Source organism: Bos indicus x Bos taurus, chromosome 5, assembly GCF_003369695.1.
Source record: "Bos indicus x Bos taurus breed Angus x Brahman F1 hybrid chromosome 5, Bos_hybrid_MaternalHap_v2.0, whole genome shotgun sequence".
NCBI classification, from domain to species: domain Eukaryota; kingdom Metazoa; phylum Chordata; class Mammalia; order Artiodactyla; family Bovidae; genus Bos; species Bos indicus x Bos taurus.
In genome coordinates, this window is record NC_040080.1 from 97,565,079 (window position 1) to 97,589,866 (window position 24,788).

Sequence of the window (24,788 nt, forward strand, 5' to 3'; positions counted from 1 at the left end):
AGCCTTGCCAAATGTCTTGCTTTCTTATCTTCATGCTACTCTTTCTTGTTCTGCACTCCTAGCATTTGTGCGGTAATTCTTCTAAAATTAATACAAACCTTTTTTTTTTTTTTAAACTGGACCTACCCCACCAACCAATCCCACAAGAGAAACCAGCTGTTCTTTCTGGTAAAATTAGAGAAAATAAGGAATTCCAGAAAGTGACAGCTCTTATCCCCCAGACAAGTTTCTTCTTTAGTTTTAGCTAGGTGGCAATTTTAAAGTTAATGAAATCACCTAATATTTTAATAAATGTTCATTCCTCTGTTTTATTTAGAGATTGTGTGCCAGTTTGAGGACTTGAGAATACTGTGTGCTCTATTCAGTACCCAAATGTAAGAAGTCGATTGTGGTGGTTCATGACTATGGAAAAGCAACAAGAATCATGTTGGATTTTTAAAATACTAGTGGAATAGGTCTGAGTGTGTCTTAAGTGTCTTAATTTTAAGGTTTGTTTGAAGCTCCTTAAGTGATTGCAAGAGTTACCTTTAAATAAGAGCCTTAGGTTCACTGTGTGTGTGTATATGGTTTTAAAAGTGTAAAAACCTGAAACTTGTGATATGATTATAGTTTTATGTGAGTCATCATAATTTATGTGATTAGGTTCCCCTAAAGTATCATGAAAATTAATATATTTCTATTGGTGGAAAAATAAAACATAGTTTGGAAAGTAGGTGGTAGTAATAATGATGATCAACGTGTTTATACATATATATGTACTCTTTTTCCTTTTCTGAAGTTACATAGCAAACTTCTGGAGACAGAGCGCCAACTAGGAGAAGCTCATGGAAGGCTGAAGGAACAGAGACAGCTTTCAAGTGAAAAGTTGATGGATAAAGAACAACAAGTGGCTGATCTACAACTCAAACTTTCTCGTTTAGAGGAAGAGGTAAGCTCACGTTTCAGATGAGTTTATGTTAGTACCTTTATTGATAGATTTGAAGTGAGTGAATTCGCTCAGTCCTGTCTGACTTTTTGCGATCCCATGGACTGTAGTCTACCAGGCTTCTCTGTCTGTGGGATTTTCCAGGCAAGAGTACTGGAGTGGGCTGCCACTCCAGGGGATCTTCCTGACCCAGGGATCGAACCCAGGTCTCCTGCTTTGCAGGCAGATGCTTTACCCTCTGAGCCACCAGGGATCTTAAATGTTGTTTTGTTTAATCTGTTTATGGTCATGAGCTTTAATTGAAATTTTTTTAAGTTTGATAAAGTTAAAACATCTCCAGTGAAAACATCCTATTATTAACTACATTAAGTCATTTTTGTTTTGATTGTATTCCCTAAAGTTTTCAACAAAAATGTACAAAGAAGGCTACTCTTCAGCTTCAGGCAGGTTAAATCCTTGGGGTGACCCTGTCAGCCTGCTCAAGAGGAGTCTTTCTACCCAGGAAAGACTGTTTCCTAATGAAACTGAAAAATGAACAGCTGCTGATAGCATTATTGACACATAGTTGGTGCATATAAACTGAGTTTGTACTTAAGGATTTTCTCCTTTAAAAATTAAGAGGGATGGTATGGGGAGGGAGGTGGGAGCGGGGTTCAGGATGGGGAACACGTGTACACCTGTGGCGGATGCATGTTGATGTATGGCAAAACCAATACAATATTGTAAAGTAAAAAAAATAATAATAATAAAAAATTAAGCATAAGCTATCCTAATTTTAATCTGTGGTTGCCAAAAATGGTAACTATTATTTGGTTCAAGTAAAAGGTATCATTAAACTGTGTCTTTTATTAGAATTGAACAAACACTGAGAGTTAAAATCTATAGTTGCAGCACAAGATTTTCTTCTAGACCCAAATATTAATGTGTAGATTTTGCTGTTGTTTCCCAATAAGTGACAGTTATGATTATGAAAAAAAGTAAAACAGATACTGATAATGTTATTTAGATTATTGTTACAAAAATTTGTATATAATTCCTTGATCATATTAGCATATGAAAATAATAATAAACTAAATGCCAACCTGGAGAAGGAATTTTATTCTTTTCAGGATGAGAATCTATTCTTAAGGAACAATTTCTTAAATTTTGAAGTTAAAATTCTATAATGAGATACTGCTTTTAAAGTTATAATTTAATTTTCTATTCAGACTTGAGAATTGTGAGATTTGAAGTAATACCAGATGTTTATATGATAGCATTATGCCCTTAAATTGTTAATTGACAGTCTACATTTTTTTTTTTAAGTTGAAGGAAAAAGTAACCAATTCCACAGAATTGCAGCATCAGTTAGATAAAACAAAGCAACAGCATCAAGAACAACAAGCTCTTCAACAAAGCACTACAGCAAAACTTCGAGAAGCTCAGGTAAACAGTGTTTGACTTTTTAGCCTTTTAAACAAAGATGAGCCAAGTCATTATTCTTTTGTTGTGGTGAAGCTGGATAATGCAAAGCACTTGATTATATAGAGTTTTGATGATTTTTAGTATCTGGATAATTGGAAAATTCTTTTCCTTTGATTGCTATGTTGAAAAATTTTTCTAAATATAAAAAATTTACTATAAATATATTATTAAAATTCATATAAAAATTAATATTTATTAAATTTCTTTTTAAAAATAAATTAATTGATACTAAGTTTAAGATATTTAGATTATTTATGCATAATACATTATTTATTAAAAATGACTTCTCTGAAAAATTAAAAAATGACAAATTTCTTAGTTTACTTAACTCAGTAAAATATAACATTCTGTATTTCCTGTGATGGAACTTACTATTTATTGGCCATGTCTTTCCGTTTCAGCACTGTCATATGAACATTAGAATTGTAATTATAGGAATGTAAGTGATTGAGTTAAATTTGTACAGATTCTATAGTATACCTCAAAATATTAAAAGAAGTTAAATTTTTGTGTTGATATGGGGAGAGGAAGATGGTACCCAAGTGTTTGAAATGGATTTGACATTGATTTGTTCTGTAGTCTTCATTAATTCCTTGAACATTATGGAGCACTGTGTGTCAGGCACTGTGGTAAGCACTAAAATCAGAGTGCTGAGTCAGACACAGTGCCGCTTTCTGGGAAATGGCAATCTAATGATACGCTAGCTAATGCTGGAGCTGAAAGCAGGCAGGAGGTAATATGCCTGTCTTTCTTGTCTGTCTTTGGATAGTGGCAAGGAGTCAGGTGGATAGAGACCCAAATATTATATTCATTTATTTGTTCTTTCATTCATTCAGTCAACAAATATATATTCATGTCTCCTCTTAGCCATGGAAGTGATTTTGTGCATATGGCGGCAGAGAAAACAGACAAAAATGTCTGTTCTTGTGGAGCTTAGTCAGGAAGACAAACAGTAACCAAGGTAAATAGGCAAAATATATAGTGTGTTAGATGTGGTATGGAGATAAGGGTAAGTGGTATGGAAAAAAGGGATGCGGAGTAGGAAATATCTGGGGAGCTGGAGGTGGACTGCATGGTTAGATAGGGTTGCTAGGGAAGGCTTCTCTGAAAGATGAAAGATCTAAAGGAAGGGAGGGTGTGAGCCATGTGGATATCTGAGAGAAGAGTGTCAATACTTTAAAAGGCCCTGAGGAGGAGCAGGTCTTAGGAACATCAAGAAGCCAGTGAGTAGAGTGGTGTGAGTGATGAGAGAGAGAAAGGGGGCACAGTTGTAGAGATCACAAAGGATCAGAACATGTCGAGTTCATTAGTAATTGTAAGGATTTTATTATGAGTGAGATGAGAAATCATTGGGGGGTTCTGAGCAGTGGAATAGCATGATGATACTTATAATTTCACAGGATTACTTTGACTACTGTATTGAGAGTAGATGATAGGGACACATGAGTGGAACAAATAAATGAGCTAAGAGACTACTTTAAAAATTAAGAAATGGTGTGGCTTGGAACAGAGTGTAAATAGTGTAAGTAGTGAAAATTAGTCAGATTCTAGATATACTTTTAAAGGTAAGGCTGACAGATTTACTGATAGATTGATATGGGGCACTGACAGAAACCAAAGATGATTCTAGGGATTTTGGCTTGACTGATTGGCAGGAGGGAGGTCAAACAAGATGAAGGCTGGGAATCCTTTGGATTTGGCAACATGAGGTCATTGGTGACACTGATAAAGAGGAATTTGTAAAGAGAAGGAATGAAATTCACATGTGAATTACATAAAGACTGGGCAGAAACAGGAGTGGAACTTCATCTAGGAAATGTTTCTTCCTTAAAAACCAGGGATACTTGAATATGTTTATTCAGTTCAGTTCAGTCGCTCAGTCATGTCTGACTCTTTGACCCCATGAATTGCAGCACGCCAGGCTTCCCTGTCCATCACCAACTCCTGGAGTTCACTCAGACTCGTGTCCATCGAGTCAGTGATGCCATCCAGCCATCTCATCCTCTGTCGTCCCCTTTTCCTCCTGCCCCCAATCTCTCCCAGCATCAGACTCTTTTCCAACGAGTCCACTCTTCGCATGAGGTGGCCAAAGTACTGGAGTTTCAGCTTTAGCTTCATTCCTTCCAAAGAACACCCAGGGCTGATCTCCTTCAGAATGGACTGGTTAGATCTCCTTGCAGTCCAAGGGACTCTCAAGAGTCTTCTCCAACACCACAGTTCAAAAGCATCAATTCTTTGGTGCTCAGCTTTTTTCACAGTCCAACTCTCACATCCATACCTGACCACAGGAAAAACCATAGCCTTGACTAGATGGACCTTTGTTGGCAAAGTAATGTCTCTGCTTTTGAATATGCTATCTAGGTTAGTCATAACTTTCCTTCCAAGGAGTAAGCGTCTTTTAATTTCATGGCTGCAGTCACCATCTGCAGTGATTTTGGAGCCCCAAAAAATAAAGCCTGACACTGTTTCCACTGTTTCCCCATCTATTTCCCATGAAGTGATGGGACTGGATGCCATGATCTTCGTTTTCTGAATGTCGAGGTTTAAGCCAACTTTTTCCCTCTCCTCTTTCACTTTCATCAAGAGGCTTTTGAGTTCCTCTGCACTTTCTGCCATAAGGGTGGTGTCATCTGCATATCAGAGGTTATTGATATTTCTCCCGGCAATCTGGATTCCAGCTTGTGTTTCTTCCAATCCAGCGTTTCTCATGATGTACTCTGTATATAAGTTAAATAAGCAGGGTGACAATATACAGCCTTGACAATCTAAAACAAAGGGACTAGTAGAGTGGGGATAATTGAGTATACTGGAGAATGGAAGGTGACTGAAGGAATAAGGTATTCATAAACTGTGATGTCACTGATAACAATGGGTGGTGGTACATTCAAACATAGCCTCTGAAGGATATCTTTGGAAGACTGAGGAAAGGTGTGTATATGTGTGTGTGTGTGTGTGTGTGTGTGTGTGTATGTATGTATGTATATGTGCTGTGCTTGGTTACTCAGTTATGTCCAACTCTTTGTAACCCCATGGACTGTAGCCCACCAGGCTCCTCTGTCCATGGAGGATTCTCCAGGCAAGAATACTGGAGTGGATTGCCATGCCCTCCAGGGGATCTTCCCAACCCAGGAATGGAACTGGGGTCTTCTGCATTGCAGGTGGATTCTTTACCTGCTGAGCTATCTGGAAAGCCCGTATGTGTGTGTGTGTGTGTTTTATTCATTTATTTATTGAGTATAATTGACTTAGTGTTAGTTTCACATGTACAGCAAAGTGATTCAGTACTCTCCTTCTCTCTTCCTCTCACTGTATATATACACACAGATACATATATATAAAATCTATAACATATAATAGATTTTACATATAGTTTATATATATGTACACATATCGTTTATCAGGGTCTTTTCCTTTATAGATTATTACAAAATGTTGAGTATAGTTGCCTGTGCTATAAGTAGGTTCTTGTTGGTTTTCTGTTTTATTTATGTTGTTGTTCAGTCGCCAAGTTGTGTCTGACTCTTTGCGACCCATTGGACTTCAGCATGCCAGGCCACCCTGTCCCTCGTCATCTTCCAGAGTCTGCCCAGGTTCATGTCCATTGAATCGGTGATGCCATCCAACCATCCTCTGTCGCCCTTTTCTCCTTCTACCAGCAGTAGTCTTTTCCAGTGAGTCGGCTGTTCACATCAGGTGGCCAAAGTATTGGAGCTTCAGCATCAGTCTTTCTAAATAGTATTCAGGGTTGACTTCCTTTAGGATTGACTGGTTTGATCTCCTTGGAGTCTAAGGGCCTCTCAAGAGTGTTTCCAGCACCATAGTTCGAAAACATCAATTCTTTGGCGCTCTGTCTTCTTTATGGTCTAACTCTCAGATCCATACATGACTACTGGAAAGACGGTAGCCCTGACTATACAGACCTTTGTTGGCAAACTAATGTCTTTGCTTTTTAATATGCTGTCTAGGTTTGTCATAGCTTTCCTTCCAAGAAGCAGTTGTCTTCTAATTTCATGGCTGCAGTCAGCCTCTTTAGTAATTTTAGAGCCCAACAAGAAGAAATCTGTCACTGCTTCCACCTTTTCCCCTTTTGCTTCTTGACCCACATACAGGTTTCTCAGGAGACAGGCAAGATGGTCTGGTATTCCCATCCCTTTAAGAGTTTTCCACAGTTTGTTATAATCCACACAGTCACAGGCTTTATAACATAGTCAGTGAAACAGAAATAGATTTTTTTTTTTTTTTTAAAATTCCTTTGCTTTCTCTATGATCCAGCGAATGTTGGCAGTTTGATCTCTGGTTCCTCTGCCTTTTCTGAACCCAGCTTGTACATGTGGAAGTTCTTGGTTTACATACTGCTGAAGCCTAGCTTGAAGGATTTTGAGCATAATTTTACTAGCATGGGAAGTGAGCACAATTGTCTGGTATTTTTAACATTTTTAGTACTGCCCTACTTGAGAATCGGGATGACGATTGACCTTTTCCATTCCTGTGGCCACTGCTGGGTTTTCCAAATTTGCTGACATATTGAGTGCAGCATTTTAATAATATCATCTTTTAGGATTTTATTTTTTTTAATTAATTACTTTTTTTTTTAAACTTTTTTTTTAAATTTTATTTTTTAACTTTACAATATTGTATTGGTTTTGCCATATATCAAAATGAATCCACCACAGGTATACATGTGTTCCCCATCCTGAACCCTCCTCCCTCCTCCCTCCCCATACCATCCCTCTGGATAGTCCCAGTGCACCAGCCCCAAGCATCCAGTATCGTGCATCGAATCTGGACTTGTGACTCTTTCATATATGATATTATACATGTTCCAATGCCATTCTCCCAAATCCCAATCCAAATCTTTTAGGATTTTAAATGGCCCTGCTGAAATTCCATCACCTCCACTAGCTTTATTGGCAGCAGTGCTTTCCAAGGCCCGTTTGACTTTACATTTGAGGCTCTAGGTGAGTTCTTACACCATCTTGGTTATCCAGGTCATTAAATCTTCTTTGTACAGTTCTTCTGTGTATTCTTGCCATCTCTTCTTGATCTCTTCTGCTTCTATTAGGTTTTTACCGTTTCTGTCCTTTATTGTGCCCATCTTTGCATGAAATGTCCCCTTGATATCTCCAGTTTTCTTGAAGAGACCTGTAGTCTTCGGCCTTCTGTTGTTTGCCTCTATTTCTTAGCATTGTTTACTGAAGAAGGGCACCTTGTCTCTCCTTGCTTTTCTCGGGAACTCTGCATTCATTTGGATATACTTTTCCCTTTCTCACTTGCTTTTCACTTCACTTCTTTCCTCAGCTGTTTGTAAAGCTTCCTCAGACTACCACTTTACTTCTTGCATTTCTTTTTCTTTGGGATGATTTCCCTGACTGGCCTAGTGCCTAGTAGTTTTCTCTGCTTTCTTTAGTTTAAGACTGAATTTTGCTAGAAGAAGTTCGTGATCTGAGACACAGTCAGCTCCAGGTCTTATTTTTGCTGACTATATAGAGCTTCTTCATCTTCAGCGGCAAAGAATGTAATCAGTCTGATTTCGGTATTGACCATCTGGTGATGTCCATGCGTAGACTTCATCTCTTGTGTTGTTGAAAAAGGGTATTTGCTATCACCAGTACATTCTCTTGGCAGAATTCTGTTAGCCTTTGCCCTGCTTCATTTTGTACTCCAAGCCAAACTTGCCTGTTCCTCCAGGTATCTCTTGACTTCTACTTTTGCATTCTAATCCCCTGTGATGAATAGGACATCATCTTTTGGTGGTAGTTCTAGGATGTCTTGTAGGTCTTCATAGACCTGATCAGCTTCTTTGGCATCAGTGGTTGGGGCATAGACCTGGATTACTGTGATATTGAATTATTTGCCTTGGAAATGAACTGAGATCATTCTGTCGTTTTTGAGTTTGCATCCAAGTACTGCATTTCAGACTCTTGTTGATTATGAGGGCTGCCCTGTCAGGGAACATTTATGTTTAGGATTCCTGTATGTTGTTTTCTGTTTCTCATGAACCCTCTGTTCCTTATCAGTTCCTGGTAGACAGGAACGAGTGGAGTGGCACGCTGTTCCCAGGACTGAGGTCATGGGACGGAACGCATGCGTGGATTTCCTTCAGTAACCTGTTACCCTAAGGAAAAACTGTTTAGTCATGACCCTCTTACTCAAGATATGGATTGTTTTCTGGCCTTATGACCATCGTTGTTCCTTGTTATTACCTTGGTGACAGTTGATATACGTCTGGTTTTTGTTCTTTATTTTTTTGAGTCCTTGTAGAACTTTGTATATACTCACACAGACATGATTAAAGCACCCTTGTTCCACCAGAACCTGGGTCTCCGTGTCTGTCTTTCTCTCTCTCTGGCTAGTTCTCTGGAGCATGGAAGCCTGTTGAACTCACTTTCCTGCCTGGGCTTTTAAGACCTCCTAAGAGGGCGCCCTGTGCCTTCGTGAGCCGTACGAGCCCTGTTGTAGGGCTTTATTGGAGTTCCACGTAACCCAGGGAATACTGGTGTCTTTCTCTCTCTATATTTTTCTTTCATCATCGACTTTGATCCGCCAAGTTCCAGTCTATTAATGGACCTCTACACTACTCCATTTCTTCTATGGGATTCTTGCCCACAGTAGTAGATAATAATGGTCATCTGAATTAAATTTGCCCATTCCCATCCATTTTAGATCACTTACTCCTAAGATGGTGATGTTTACTCTATTGCCATCTCCCCATCTCCTTGTCCACATCCAATTTACCTTGATTCGTGGACCTAACATTCCAGTTTCCTATGCAATACTGTAAAACACATTTTACTTTCATCACCAGACAGCCCCACAGCTGAGCGTCATTTCTGCTTTGGCCCAGCTGCCTCATTTTTTCCTGGAGCTATTAGTAGTTGTCTTCTGCTCTTCCCCAGGAGCATATTGGACACCTTCTGACCAGGGGGACTCATCTTTTGGTGTCATATCTTTTTGCTTTTTTATACAGTTCATGGGGTTATCATGGCAAGAATACTGTAGTGGTTTTCCATCCCCCGCTGGACCACGTTTTGGCATTATATATTTTTATGTTACATTATATTATATATGTAATTTTATAGGTAAGGTGAAGAAAAATCATGGTAGAGCATTCCTGAAGATAACCCCTCCCCTCCTTGGATAAAGTTGGAATGGTAATAGTTGAACTTCAGGTAGGCTGAGATTATTAAAGATTAAACTTTTAAGTTGATGTTCAGGGGTATATCTGAGGTCGAAAATTCCACTCAGTGACAGGAGTGAAGAAATGATTCTGAGTATGTAGTAGAGGTTGGAGTCTAGAAATCTGTGGTGGCATCAATCTATGTAGCTTTGTGATTTTGCTCTAATACTACTTAGAAATGTAGGCATGAAGAAAGCAGATTGCAACACTGATCTAAGAATTGGGCTTTTTTGGGGTGGCTGTTTTGGCAATTTGTGGGTAGAAGGAAATGGAGAATGTAGATGAAAGAATAGTTAAGGTAGTTCATATCCGTATGTGAGGTTCAGGAAGAAAAGCTAGGTATATACTAAATAAGCTAGAAGAAAATTGAGGTTAATGTCTCTTTGAAGAGCAAAAGTGAGGTCATGAAATTGGAAGACAGTTAGGAAGTTGTGTTCACAGAGTAGGAGAGTTGACATATTTTTATCTAGAACAATTTCAGGTGATTTAGAAGATCCTGCACGTGGGTGATTGAGTGGAATGAGTAAAGGTCCAGGAATTAAGATGCTGTGAATGTTGAAGCTGTATTCTTAATTCTCTATGTATTTTGTATTTCCCAGGAAATTGGCAGAAACTGGGATTGAGAAAAAGACTAAATCAGGTCTCAAGTCTTCAGTGAATGAGGTAGGGATTCATAGATGATGGCAACACAACATAGACATAGAAAATGAATACATAATTCCCAGAGCAGCTTAAAATTTTTATTTGAGGGAGAGATTAATGGCGGTGAGAAAAAAAAATCTGGAAAAAGTCAACCTCTTCTGCTTGCCCAGTAGAACAGTCCTTACATATGAGAGAGGGCTGATAGGGAATTGGCACCTGTACAGGGAGAACCAAGTTTCAGCTTGGAATAGAGTGATAGTTCTGGGAAAGCTTAGGCCTGGAGCTGTGGTTCCAGAAGATTGGTGGATTGTGCAGAGAGGGGTCTTAGTGGCAGGAACAGAGGATGAGAGCAGAGAGATGAGGTTGCTTTTCATTGTTTTGTGATTGAAACTTCGAGGATGAGAAGCATGTTTGAAAGTGACTGATCTCACCTTGTTGGCACACATTGTTGAGGGTACCAGCTGGCTGCTGGCTCTGTCTCAGCAAGGTAGTGTGGGCTGCTGTGAAGTTTGCAGAAGGGTTCGTTAGGGCCTTTTCTGAGTAGAGGCTCTCTGGCTCTCATTTGGCTCTCTTAGAATGATTAGGGCAGAGGCTGTGACTCGGATAGCTCTCAACATGAATGAGTGTTGTTCTGGGGGTGGTGGGCTACTGCAGGTAAAACATGGAGGCCTTGGTAAAGTGAAAAAGAGGATCCCGTAATGGAGCTATAGAAGAGTCCAACTGGGCTGCTGAAATGAGCCTTCATGAGTGTATATGTGTTAAAATTCAATCACTTATTTTTCTGTTCACTCAATAAATGTCTTAGAATATGTGTGTCTTGGATACATTGATAAATAAAACAGACAAAAATCTTCACTTTCTTGCAGCCTACATTCTTGTGACAAGGTAGAGAGAGGCAGATAAACATGAAAAATAAGTGAATTATTTAGTGTGTTAGAAGATAAGTGCTATGGAAAGAAAAGCTATTTACTAGAGGGTGTATGGAGAAGGCAATGGCCCCCACTCCACTACTCTTGCCTGGAAACTCCCATGGATGGAGGAGCCTGGTAGGGTGCAGTCCATGGGGTCGCTAAGAGTCGGATATAACTGAGCGACTTCACTTTCACTTTTCATTTTCATGCACTGGAGAAGGAAATGGCAACCCACTCCAGTGTTCTTGTCTGGAGAATCCCAGGGACGGGGGAGCCTGGTGGGCTGCCGTCTATGGGGTCGCACAGAGTCAGACTGAAGTGACTTAGTAGTAGTAGGGGAGTATTGGTTGGTTGGTTGGTTGATTTAGTCACTAAGTCATGTCTGACTCTTGTAACCCCATGGTCTATAACCCGCCAGGCTCCTCTGCCCATGAGATTCTCCAGGCAAGAATACTGGAGTGGGTTGCCATTTCCTTCTCCAGAGGGAGTATTGGAAAAGGCTGTAATTTAAAATGTAATGATCATAGTAGGTATGATTGAGAAGGTGGCATTTGAGCAAACATTTGAAGAAGAGGGAGTGAGCCATTTGACTTTTGGGGAAGTGTGCCAGGTAGAAGAGATGATTAGTGCAAAGATTCCAAGGTGAAAGTGTGCCTGGTGTGATTAGGAATAATGAGGAGTCCCATGTGTCTCAAAATGGATTAAACAAACATTGTAGTAGATGGTGAAGCCAGAGTGTTAGAGTAAGAATGTGTAGTAAGAAGGTTTTTATTGGTTATTAAATTCTAGTTTATTATCAGTAATGTAGGTTTTATTGTTAAATATGTAGTTCTAGTTATATAAGTTTGCCATGTTAAAATGTAATGATTAATAAAAAAAAATGTAACACTGAGAGTTTGAGTCTTAAAATTTATCATCAGTCATTTTGTTTGAGGAATAACTTTTAAATTCTCTATCCTTAAGGCAGTAGTTTTTAATTCTTTACAGAATGATTTGGAACAAGTACTACGTCAAATTGGTGATAAGGACCAAAAGATCCAGAACCTTGAAGCCTTATTACAGAAGAGCAAAGAAAATATTTCTTTACTAGAAAAGGAGAGAGAAGATCTTTATGCAAAAATTCAGGCTGGTGAGGGAGAGACTGCTGTTCTTAACCAATTACAAGAAAAAAACCATACATTACAGGAACAAGTAAGCTTGTGAAGTGTATTCTGTTTCTAAAATTTACTTTTCTCTCTCTAAATCTTACTAAGTGTTCTATCTAAATAATTCTTCTATTATTTTTAGTACTTTTAAATTTATTTTGTATTTCTGACAAATACTTCATTTACCTCAGAGGTGGGTTGCTATTGTAGTGAAAGTAAGTTAGCATGATTTGATGACAGAATTCTCAGTAAATGTCCCAGGATGTAATTTATTACCTGTGTGACCATGAGCAAATCATTTCACTTTGTTGGCTCCTTTGAAAAGTATAGTTAGCTCATATTGAAAAGTTATTAATGATACGTTATCTCATGGCATTTTGTGATGTTTTGGAAAAAAGTGAGTAACAATATAAACTGAACTACTAATCAAGTGTTAGTTGTTACTGTGTATTGGTTAATATCTAGGCTTAGTGGTTACCTATCTTTTAATGATGTATGTTTTTGGAATACATAGCTAATAATAATTTTGGTAACTAGTTGCCTTATTCTAACATCTGTATGTTAGTTTAAATGGAGCTTATAAAATTTAGCTTAATACATTTTCAGACTGTAATAAGCACTTTTTGGAAAGAATTGTCCAATAAGGGAATTGTAATTATCTAAATGAGAAAGTATTAAACAATAAGTCATTTCAGTTTTCTAATTTGAGTATTAGAATATAACACAAGTTTTTTCCTCCAGGTTTCAAAGTTAGCCTTAGTTACCAGTTTATACTAGTTTTTAGTTAAAGTTGCATACAAATTAACATTGCTTATTATACAAACATGATCAGAAAAATGTACACAATTTTGAAGAAAGAATAAATAGAAGTAAATCTATGTACTTCTGCTTCTGGCCATGTTGGAATAACTGATACCTCTTTAGTCTTCCCACTATAAACAACTGGAAAAGTGGAAAAAACTGTGTAAAACTAGTTTTCAGACATTGTACAGCAAATGCACAGGGTTTTCATCCCTGAGAGAAGAGAAGCAAGTGAAGTGAGCCTTTTGACCATTCCAACTTTTGACCTGGAGACAGTTCTCAGACTGGTGCAGGGTGAGAAAATCCAAGGAAAGCACAGTGGTCTCACTGAACTAAAGCACGAGAGATTTGGAATTCAGGGAGATGGAACTCAGATTTGCAGACAGAATGTCAGAGAGGAGGCAACAATGTGGAGATAAAGGTCCAGAAATCTGTGTAGGGATTTGCTTGAACCTTTAGCTGAATGCTAAGCTTTACACTCTTAAGGAGAGATTCCATGAGGCCGGACAGTGAACAGTTGTTAGGAGCTGCAACTTAAAAATGATCAAAACTCAGAGAGCTTGGAAACATTCAGGTCTTCACCAGTCAGAGAAGAAAGACACTTGGGGGCATTCAGTAGAAACCCCAGTAATGTCACACCTTAGAATTAAAACCAAATTAGCCCTAGAGTAAAAGCTAGTGTATATAAGCATGGGAATGAGCCTCAAAAGGATGCAGCTGAACCACAAGTATATTAATTGCCTACTGGAGCAAAATTCAATATTCTTTGAAAGAAGACAAATTTCAGACTTGTCATAACAAATATAAAAAAAAATTAATGGATAACACAAAGTGGAAAACATATGAGCTATAAGTAAGAGAAAAGTGATTCAATGGAAATAAAACCTGAAATAGGAGAGGATAGAGTCATCAGATAAGTACTTTAACACAGCTTTAAAATATATGGATATAAAGAGAAAAATATAATAATGAAAATAGAAGTGGAAACAAAAAAATAAAACTTTTAGAGGTTAAAATAATACCTAAAATGAAAATTTCACTGAATGAATATATTAAGTGGAAAAAACAATATCAGTGACCATTAAGACAAGGTAATTGAAACTGTCCACATTGAAGCCCAGAGAGACAAAAGACTGGGGTAAAAGATGAAGAGCGCCTTAGTGACCTGTAGGATAACATGTAGTCTAGGATATATGTATGTTTGTGTGAATGGTGTATACATATGTGTGTGTGTGTGTGTGTGTGTGTGTGTGTGTGTGTGTGTGTGTAATTTGTGTCAAAGAAAAATGTTCATAGAAATAATGACTGAAAAATTGTAAAGTTGATTAAAAATATGAAAGCACAGATTCAAGAAACTCATGAATTCCAACCAGAGTACCCCAAAGAAACATCAGATGAGTTGGATTTCACCTAAATTAAAAACATGCTCTTCAAAAGACACCATTACAAAAATAAAAGCTAAGACACAGACTGGGAGAAAACAGGTGTAGGACATATATCTGACAATTGAGGAACATCCAGAATATATAAAGAACTCTTAATAGTCAGCTCAGTGATTGTCTGGGGCCAGAGATGAGTGGAGGGTATTGAGTGCATGAAGAAGCTTTTGGAGGTAATCATAAGGTTTTCTTGCTTGTTTGTGGTGATGGTTAAATGAATGTACATATTGATTAACTCCCCTCAAACTGTATAATTGAATTGCATAACTTGTATTTAAATTATAGTTCAGTAGAGTTGGTTTTAAAAATGGTAAGAATCTCTGAATGTGATGTTGTTATGATTCTGAGAGGTTATATTTACATATTTTTGGAAAAATGTGAATAATTTTTCTTGGAAAAAAAAAGTTGAGATAATCTATCCTAGAGTATTTTAACATTCTTATGGTGCTTACATTTGGGTTTCTTCTTCATTCTTGTTATATCATTTGTGACCTTCATAATTAGAGCCTTGCTTATATGATAGGTAACTCAGCTAACAGAGAAGCTGAAGAATCAGTCAGAAAGCCATAAACAAGCCCAGGAGAATTTGCATGACCAGGTGCAGGAGCAGAAGGCACATCTTAGAGCTGCACAAGACCGTGTCCTTTCCCTAGAATCCAGCATCAATGAATTAAATAGCCAGTTAAATGAAAGCAAGGAGAAGGTTTCCCAGCTTGATATACAGGTAATATTGCATTGTGCAACTTGTTTGTATGAATAAAACACTAGTTTTAAGCTATCACATTTAAATAATTTTTCTCTCTTCTTCTCTACCCCCTGCCTTACTTATTAATTGAAAAAATAGAAATAGGAATTAAAGTTGTATGTGGACAGTTTGTTGAGCTTTCCTGTTTGCCTTTCTCCCTACCAGAGTTTTGCACTTTTCTCTTTTTCCATGAGGCCGTTACTACTGTTTTTGAAGTTCAAAGTAGTTTGTTATTATACCATTATATTTCTGTTACAGATGTTTATTTTGAATTTGATTTTTAAATTTTACTTTAAATGTTTGATTTAATAAAAACAAACACACACCCAAAACTTTAGGGGATTCCCTGGTGGTCCAGTGGTCAGGACTTGGTGTTTTCACCATTGAGGCCCACATTCAGTCCCTGGTTGGGAAACTAAAATCCCTCAAGCTGCATGTGCAGCCAAAAAATAACTTTATATAGTACAAATATGTATTTTAATATGTTTTCCTTCAGAGGGCAATATGGAAGCCTTGCTCAGTGAGTCAGTCACGGGGTGGAAATTAAGATATATTTCTTTCTCCATTCTCATTATTGTTTTTTTATTCTATACTACAGTAGAGAAAGTTTTAGAAACATTTCTAAGCTTTAATTTTCTTTATTTTAGGAGAATAATTCCATTAAAACCAGAAATAATAAAATAAGTATAAGAATTTGGAAAAAAGAGGATACACCTTTCTTTTTAAAATTTATTAGATGAGTTACAGATAATTCAATATGTGGATGTCCAATTTAAGAGAGAAAGGAGTGTTTTGGTGTTCTACAGGGACTTTTTTTATCATTTATTAGAACATTATTAGGAGTATTCTCTCCTATTCATTCCTGTTTGGGGGATTATCACATACTTATTTTTTAATGTCTAAATTTTTGTTTTCTGCTGAAAGATTTAATTTTTAAAATTAATGAGAAAAGTATTTTACACTCATCATGCAGACACCAAGAATTAAATACAAATTAAATGAGTTGTAAATTTCGTTACAGGTTAAAGCCAAAACTGAATTATTGCTATCAGCAGAAGCAGCAAAAACTGCTCAGAGAGCAGATCTTCAGAATCATCTGGACACAGCCCAAAATGCATTACAAGATAAACAGCAGGTAGGAGAACTTGATGCAGTTTCCTGTCATAACCTAATGTTTTGGTAGATAAATTAACTGGAAAAATATGTGAAAATGATACTTTGATATAATATTGTGATTGACTTGCTTATTCTCCTTAATTTCTCCTTGAGTTCCGAACTAGTGAGTGGAATATACAGGAGTTAGACAGATGGAGATAAAATATAATCTTTGGGACTTCCCTGGCAGTCTTTGGTTAAGACTTGGTGCTTTCGCTTAACCTTGGTGGATAACCTTGGTGGCCCGGGTTCAGTCCCTGGCCCGGGTTCAGTCCCTGGTTGGGGAGCTAATCATCCTGCAAACTGTGAGGCGCAGCCAAAAAAGAGAAGTGTGTTATTTATGTTCTTGATAAAGCTCACCTTGTGCAGTTGTGGTTGAGCTGCTTAATACTGTTTTTCTCCCATAATAGAGACCTTGGTGTGATGAAATGTTAACTCCTAATTTTTGAATTGTTTCTTCATCCTATTAAGTGGCAATGACTGGGAAGGAGAGACAGACTTCCATACCTGTTTTAAGTGGACAGTCAGGTGGTAACCCAGGTATACTTACCTCTTGGCAGGAAAAGAGCAGCATGTCTTCCATTTCAATTATAAGAGTTACTACTCTTTTCCTGGGGGTAGGAGTAAAAGTGGGGCTAGAAAGAATACCAGAGTTGTTATTCTCAACACTTCTGATAGAAAAAAGCTTCGTACTTCAGAATCCAAGGTTAAAATGCTGGTAGATTTTTCTTACCTTTGACCAGGTAGGAATTTTAAAATTACTTTTTACTTGAGAAGCAATACTGGTTGTTGATCCAAAAAGTTTTATTAATAATATAGTAGTATATATCAAGTTAATAAAACCTTTCTCTATATTTACCTTTAACTGCAATCCATTTTTCTCCTTATATGGAAATTTTGCTTTTAAGTTTGGTATATATCCTTCCAGACTTCTGTAAACATTGAAGAAAAAATATGTGTGTGTGTATGTGTACACATACAGGTCTCTTTGTTTTATACATATGGTATCTCTATGTATGTTGTTCTACAACTTGGTTTTTACTTTACATTATTGCTAAACACGTCTATAAGGTATTTTCTAAGTACTATAGATCAGTGCCAGAAAGTATAGTGGAAAAAGTATGTATAAGAATAACCACATAAAAGTTGAAATTTTTATTTGCCCAAAATATTACTAGCAAAATTCTAAAGCAAGTAGCAAAATAATAGAACATTTTCTGAAGTATGTCTGATGAAAGATAGATATTTTTGTTTAAAACATTTTTACATAAGAAATAAATGAATCTACCAAAAGAAGTGAAAGATCAAAACTACATTAGGAAATCTTCATATTCATTAAGAATTAATTGCAAATTAAGACAGTAATATGCCCTTATTAAGGTAAAACGTTTGTGTGCATGTGTTTAACACTGTAAAGGCTAGACATGGTGTAGAAGAACAAGTCGCTTCCACACGTTGCTTACAGTTCAACCTTTTGATGGTAATAGGGAAAGCTGGTTGGCAGTATATTTAAGACCTTTAAGATTTTTCATATTCTTAATCTCACTTTTAGTCCTTTACCCTAGGGAAATAATCATAGTTTTAAGAATGATGTTTGCATATCTGTTGGAAAGGTTTATAGCAATCCAAGAATACCACCAAGGGTATTTGGCTAAATAATGATCTATATGAATACAATAGAAATTTATGCAGTCATGTATAATGATAGTTTGGAAGATAATGTCACAGTTTTATGATGCTTTGTTATAAAAACAAAGGAAGTTACAGTAACACTGTATGTAAACTGATATCCTTTATCTGAAAAGTAGAAAAAAAGAAAAAGAAACTAATACAGAAAAGTCTAGAAGGAAAGTTATCAAAACATTAATAGTATTTATGGGCAGTGGATTTCCTAATAATCTTTATTTATTTTGCTCTGCAATTAGATATTCCAAATCAATTGAACAAGTATTATAATGTAATCAATGTAATTAAAAATATTTTTAAAAATGGTATCTTGAACATTGAAAATATTTAATTATAGTATAAAAGCATTACTTTGTTATTAGCCTGCTTAACATCCTGTTGTATCTTTTGGCTTCTAAAATAACTCTTCCTAGAAAAAATTATTGAGCTATTATGTGTATAAACGTAGTATCTCAGAGTGTGTACAACTTCAGTTCAGGTCCTTTATGTTGATGGATAAATATAATCTCATATAGATTATTAGGCTTATTTATGGTCTTACTCAAAATACTTTCTTAAAGAGTTTTCTGCTTTACTTTGAGCAAACATTTGGGCCCTACAGCAAAGTAAAGCTTACCAAAGTTGTCTTTAATTATACTTTCTATAGGAGTTAAATAAGATCACTACTCAGTTGGATCAGGTCACTACAAAGTTGCAGGACAAGCAAGAACATTGCAGTCAGCTGGAAAGTCATCTTAAAGAATACAAAGAGAAACATCTGTCTTTAGAACAGAAAACTGAAGAATTAGAAGGTCAAATCAAGGTTTGTATAAAAAACTAGCCATATTTTCTATTGCTATAGCAATGGAAGTTGATGACCTAGAAGGAATCCAAGATTTTAAATTTGCAGGTGAAGGTCAAGTTGTGATATAAAAATTATTTGTAATTTTTCATGTCTTAATTTTGAATTCCACCTTTACTTTTAATTTCTTCACTAATGGATGGCTTTGCAAATAGCAGTTAATATATATACTGGTTCCATTGTAATGCCTAAATGTTTCAGAGAGACAGCCGTATCTACTCTGTAATTACAGGAAACTTATTTTTGTTGTTGTGAAGTCTCTTCTACCTCATAATTCATATCTCCTTCCCTCCTTATTCCCATATAATACTCAGTTATGGTATATTTCTTCCATTTTACATTTATACCCTTTGGATTTTATTTCTGATTAATATTATTAAAATTTTCACTGTGGTAAACTTTTTCTTTAACTCAACTTCAAGTGAAAGTGTTGATTTATATTAAAGAAATTAAATAACTACATATACTAGAGAAGGATTTGACCTGAGTCCTTTGCTCTTTGATAAATTTCTCAAATTACTATATGTGAAATTTACACCTTCACAGTCAGATGAAGTACTTCTGTACAACTGTAGAATCATGGGCTGTGTGTATGTATAGATGTGCATAGAAGAAGAAAATTACAGTTCTATTTATGGGTTCCCTTTTCATTATGGTCAGTAATAATAGTATACAAATTACATGGTGTAATGGTTGAAAAGAACAGAAAGGATTTTTTGTCTATTTGTTTTTAGTTGAAGGGCATGTAATGAGAATTCTGTTTGAGTATCTTTTTGTTGTTGTTTAGTCACTAAGTCATGTCCAACTCTCTGCAACCCCAGGGACTGCAACACGTCAGGCTCCTCTGTCCTTCACTATCTCCTGGAGTTTGCTGAAATTTATATCCGGTGCTATCTATCCATCTCATCCTCTGCCACCCCTTCTCCTTTTGCCTACAGTCTTTCCCAGCATCAGGGTCTTTTCCATTGAGTGGGCTTTACATATCAGGTGGCTAAAGTATTGGAACTTCAGCATCAGTCCTTCCAATGAATATTCAGGGTTGATTTACTTTAGGATTGACTGGTTTGATCTCCTTGCAGTCCAAGGGACTCGCAAGAGTCTTCTCCAGCACCGTAATTTAAAAGCATCAGTTCTTCGGCACTCAGCCTTCTTCATCAGCCAGCTTTTCACATACATATGTGACTGCTGGAAAAACCATAGCTTTGACTATATGGACCTTTGTCAGTAAAGTGATTTCTCTGCTTTTTACACTGTCTAGTCTAGGTGTGTATAGCTTTCTTTCCAAGGAGCAAGCATCTTTAAATTTCATGGCTGCAGTCATTGTCTATAGTGACTTTGGAGCCCCCAAAAATAAAATCTATCACTGCTTCCACTTTTTCCCCTTCTATTTGCCATGAAGTGATGGAAGTAGATGCCATGATCTTGGTTTTTTGAATGTTGAGTTTTAAGCCAGCTTTTTCACTCTCCTCTTTCACCTCATCAAGAGGCTCTTTAGTTCCTCTAAACTTTATTCCATTAGAGTGGTATCATCTGCATATCTGAGGTTGTTGATATTTCTTTTGGCAGTGTTGATTCCAGCTTGTGATTAATCCACCCTGGCATTTTTTATGATGTGCTCTCCATATACGTTAAAGAAACAGGGTGTCTGCATACAGCCTTGTATACTCCTTTCCCAATTTTGAACTGTCAGTTGTTCCACGTAAGGTTCCTACTGTTGCTTCTTGACCTACATACAGGTTTCTCAGGAGATAGGTTAGGTGGTCTGGTATTCCCATCTCTTTAAGAATTTTCCACAGTTGTGGTCCACACAAAGGTTTTAGCATAGTCAATGAAGCAGTAGTAGGTGTTTTTCTGGAACTCCTCCCTTGCTTTCTCTAAGATCCAACAAATGTTGGCAATTTGTTGTCTGGTTACTTTGCCTTTTCTAAACCCAGGTTGAATATCTGGAAGTTCTTGTTTCATGAACTGCTGAAGCCTAGCTTGAAGGATTTTGAGCATAACCTTCCTAGCATGTGAATGAGCACAATTGTATGGCAGTTTGAACATTCTTTGGCATTGCCCTTCTTTGGGATTGGATTGAAAACTGACCTTTTCCAGTCCTGGATCTTTGGACCTATGGACTACAGACCTTTGTCACCAAAGTGATGTCTCTGCTTTTTACTATGGTGTCTAGGTTTGTCATAGCTTTCCTTCTAAGGAGCAAGCATCTTCGAATTTCGTGTCTGCAGTCACTGTCCATAGTGATTTTGGAGCTCAGGAAAATAAAATCTGTCTCTGCTTCTACTTTTTCCCCTTCTGTTTGCATGAAGTGATTGATTGGATGCCATGATCTTCGTTTTTTGAATGTTGTTTTAAGCCAACTTTTTCACTCTTCTCTTTTACCTTCATCAAGAGGCTATTTAGTTCCTTTTCACTTTCTGCCATTAGAGTGATACCAGCTGCATATCTGAGGTTGTTGATATTTCTCCCAGCAGTCTTGATTGCAGCTTGTGATTCATCCAGCTCAGCATTTCATATGATGTATTCTGCAAATAAGTTAAATAAACAGAGTGGCAATATACAACCTGTGGTACTCCTTTCCCAGTTATAGTTATTAAGAAAATGTTTTGCTTATAGATGTTCAAACTATATATTCAACAATTTGATTTTGTAAATTTGTAAAAATACACAGTTATATGTATATATATGAGATAGAAGCCACACTGTGAAGAATAATATCTGAATGAAGAGATTATAGATGCCAAATCCAAGTTTAATTGGCTTTGTATTTATGGTCAAGAGCTATTAATGAGAAGGACGACATGACAACTCCATTTTAGTTTTGAATATTTATAAAGATATATATTTTTAAAGATTATAAAGTTTAATTGGGCCCTTTGTTTTTTCATACTTGAGTTAATAACTTTTATTCAAGTAATAAATATAATTATTTTAAGCTTATTCTCTTATTCAGTTCATTTTAAAAGTTAAAACTTAGTGACTATCTCTCATACAAAAACTCTGCTACTAGATCTTCTGAAAGATTGCAAGGTAAATGGCTCCTTTATTCAATAATGAGTTTAGAATGTTTTTTTGTTATTAACACAAGTATTTTTGTGTTTTTTTATTAACACAAGTACTTTTTGTGTTAATGTCAGTTTGAGTATAAACTAATGTTGTAATGTTTAATAGATAATTGTTGACATTAAAATTGTTTTATATTATATTTCTGCCATAGAAACTAGAAGCTGATATGCTTGAAGTTAAAGCAAGCAAGGAGCAAGCTTTGCAGGGTCTACAACAACAGAGACAGCTGAACACAGATTTAGAGCTTCGAGCCACAGAATTGAGTAAACAACTTGAAATGGAGAAAGAAACGTAAGCTAAACTACTTATGGGAGAGGATTATAAACTAAGTATTAAATTTTTCATAAGATTTCAATTTTCCTATCACAGGGCTTAAAGATTTACCTTGTAAACTGCTGATATTAATGTCAATGAAAAATAAAGCCATCACAATTTGGTTAAATAGGATGGCGTGTATCCAGTCACATTTTAGTAGACTTTGTCTTTAAGGGCCAAATATGGAGCTGACAGACTGGATCTCTGTCAAGAGGGTGAGGGTTTTTGACTGTCCGTAGTAAAGATGGAAGTCGATAATAGTAAAGATGGAAGTCGATGGATAGCCTTGGAAAGGTGCCTTTCAGGGAAATGAAATTAAAATCCATCAAAGTTGATAATAATTAATTGCACCTCCATGGTTTCATCCTTACTTTGGGAGTGATGACAAAACATTTTTGTTTTCATGTCTAGTAAATTGGATCCTGATATTGTGAATGTGAGGATATACAGATGCATTTTGTGCCTCAAATGGCATTTCTTGTGACTCAACATATGTAGTTTCCAGTGCCTAGGTATTTGGGGAGTACATCTGATCCTTTTTTTTTTTTTTAATAATTTTATTTTATTCATTATTTTTGGCTCTGTTTGGTGTTCATTGCTGCATGGGCTTTCTCTAGCTGTGGCGAGCGGGAGTTACTCTCTGGTTCAGTACTCCAGTTTCTAATCGCAGTGGCTTGTCTCGTTGCGGAGCACGGACTGTAGGCTGCACGCAGGTTCGTTAGTTGCGGTTGTAGCTCTAGGGCTCCAGAGCACTGGCTCAGCCTTTGTGGCGCACAGGCCTAGTTGCTCAGCGGCATGTGGGATCTTCCTGGATCAAGAGTCAAGCAGGCGGATTCTTTTACCGCTGAGCTACCACGGCAGCCCACATCTGATCCTTTGTATCACCTACTAAGTGATTCTTCACCTCTGGAACCCAGTCATGTGACAGTAAAGATGACCTTTGAGGTGGTCCAGTTCAGTTCAGTCGCTCAGTCATTACTTGTTCTCTTTTCTGAGGCCCCCATGGGCCCAGTAGTTCTTTCCGGGGGAAATTTTGCGTTTCTAGTAAGGTGTTTTTTTTATTTTTTATTTTTTGCCTTTACATTTTATGCAGACATCTTTTATATGGGGTCCTGAATTTTTAGAGTACTAAGAAAGGAGGACTGGGCAAACATATCTGAGGTTTGACTAAACCCCACCCCTGATCATAGGACTCAGCCCAAATAATGGGGTACAGGGCTCCCCTTTCTCAAGGACTACCTATACTGCATGCAGCTCTTTCTCTCCAGTTTCCATCTTATATTTTCATTACTCTGCAGTTTGTGTTTTCAAATATCCTTTGTGATTTTTTTTTTTTTTGCTCTATGAGTTACTTAGAAGTATATTGTTTACTTTTCAACTATTCAGGGTTTTTTAAAATATCTTACTGTTACTGGTTTCTAATTTAATTCCATTGTAGTTATAGAACATACTCTAAAATTCTGACATTTCAAACTCTCTTATTTATGGCACAGTGTATGGTTTATCTTGGTTAAGTTTCCTTGTGCACATCTGTGTTTTGTTGGGTAAAGTGTTCTGTAAATATCAGTTAGGTTAAGTTGGTTGATATTGTTGTTCTAATCCTCTGTATCCTTGCCACTGTTTTCTCTGGTCGTTTCTATCAGTTTTTGAGAAAGGGGTGTTTAAGGTTTCTCAGGTTATGGATTTATTTATTACTTCCTTTAGTGACCTTTTAAAAAAATAAACTAAGTTTTACCATCACTGTGCAGACCTTTATTGCTTTATGTGTTCTTTGATTCACATAGTCTTATGATTTTATAATAATTATTTACAGGAAAGTTACGTAGCATAGTAAATATATCAAGTTCCAATTTTAGGGTTGGTTGACAGGGATTTTAACTATATTAAAATGGTCAAGTAATATTTATACAACAGCTTTTCTGTCTAGACCTTTAAATATCAGTGAGGTACAGGATTCTGTGAATGTATTTCATATGTTTTAGCTACTTTTTTTGAAAGTAAAAGTAAGTTTCTGGGGCTAAAAGTTAGAAAATTTCAAGGTATATATGCAGTTCTATATTAATATCCAATTTCAATTATGTGGCTGGTTCATGTTTTAATAACCTTTCCTTAATATATTGAATTTATAATAAAGTACATTGGAAATAGTATGCATTCTAGAAATATTACTTGGTTTTGTTTTCATTTTAAAAAATGGTTAATCTCTAATGTGTGCCTTTCTTTTGCTATATAATATGCATAATTTTATTCATTTTATGAAAACAAAGTCTTTAAATTTCTTAAGCAATATCTTCATTTCTTTATTTTTTTTGAGTTTTTAAAAAACTTTTTATTTTATATTGGAATATAGCTGGATTAGCAAAAATATGTTGTGATAGTTTCAAATGAACAGCAAAGGGACTCAGCTATACATGTACATGTATCCATTCCCCCCCATTTCCTCATTCTTACAACTTTTCTGTTTTATAAAAAATTG

General features: G+C 36.4%; 1 protein-coding gene across 5 annotated transcripts in view; it reads left to right on the forward strand.

Moving 5' to 3' along the window:
• EEA1 (early endosome antigen 1) overlaps positions 1-24,788 on the forward strand; it is a 141,158-nt gene that overhangs the window by 91,528 nt on the left and 24,842 nt on the right. For all 5 annotated transcript variants that reach the window (XM_027543171.1, XM_027543167.1, XM_027543168.1 and 2 more), the window contains 7 exons: positions 779-928; positions 2,231-2,350; positions 12,107-12,310; positions 15,028-15,228; positions 16,271-16,384; positions 18,737-18,892; positions 22,149-22,288. In XM_027543171.1, the coding sequence (XP_027398972.1) occupies positions 779-928; positions 2,231-2,350; positions 12,107-12,310; positions 15,028-15,228; positions 16,271-16,384; positions 18,737-18,892; positions 22,149-22,288 (1,085 nt within the window). The remainder of the gene's footprint in view (positions 1-778; positions 929-2,230; positions 2,351-12,106; positions 12,311-15,027; positions 15,229-16,270; positions 16,385-18,736; positions 18,893-22,148; positions 22,289-24,788) is intronic.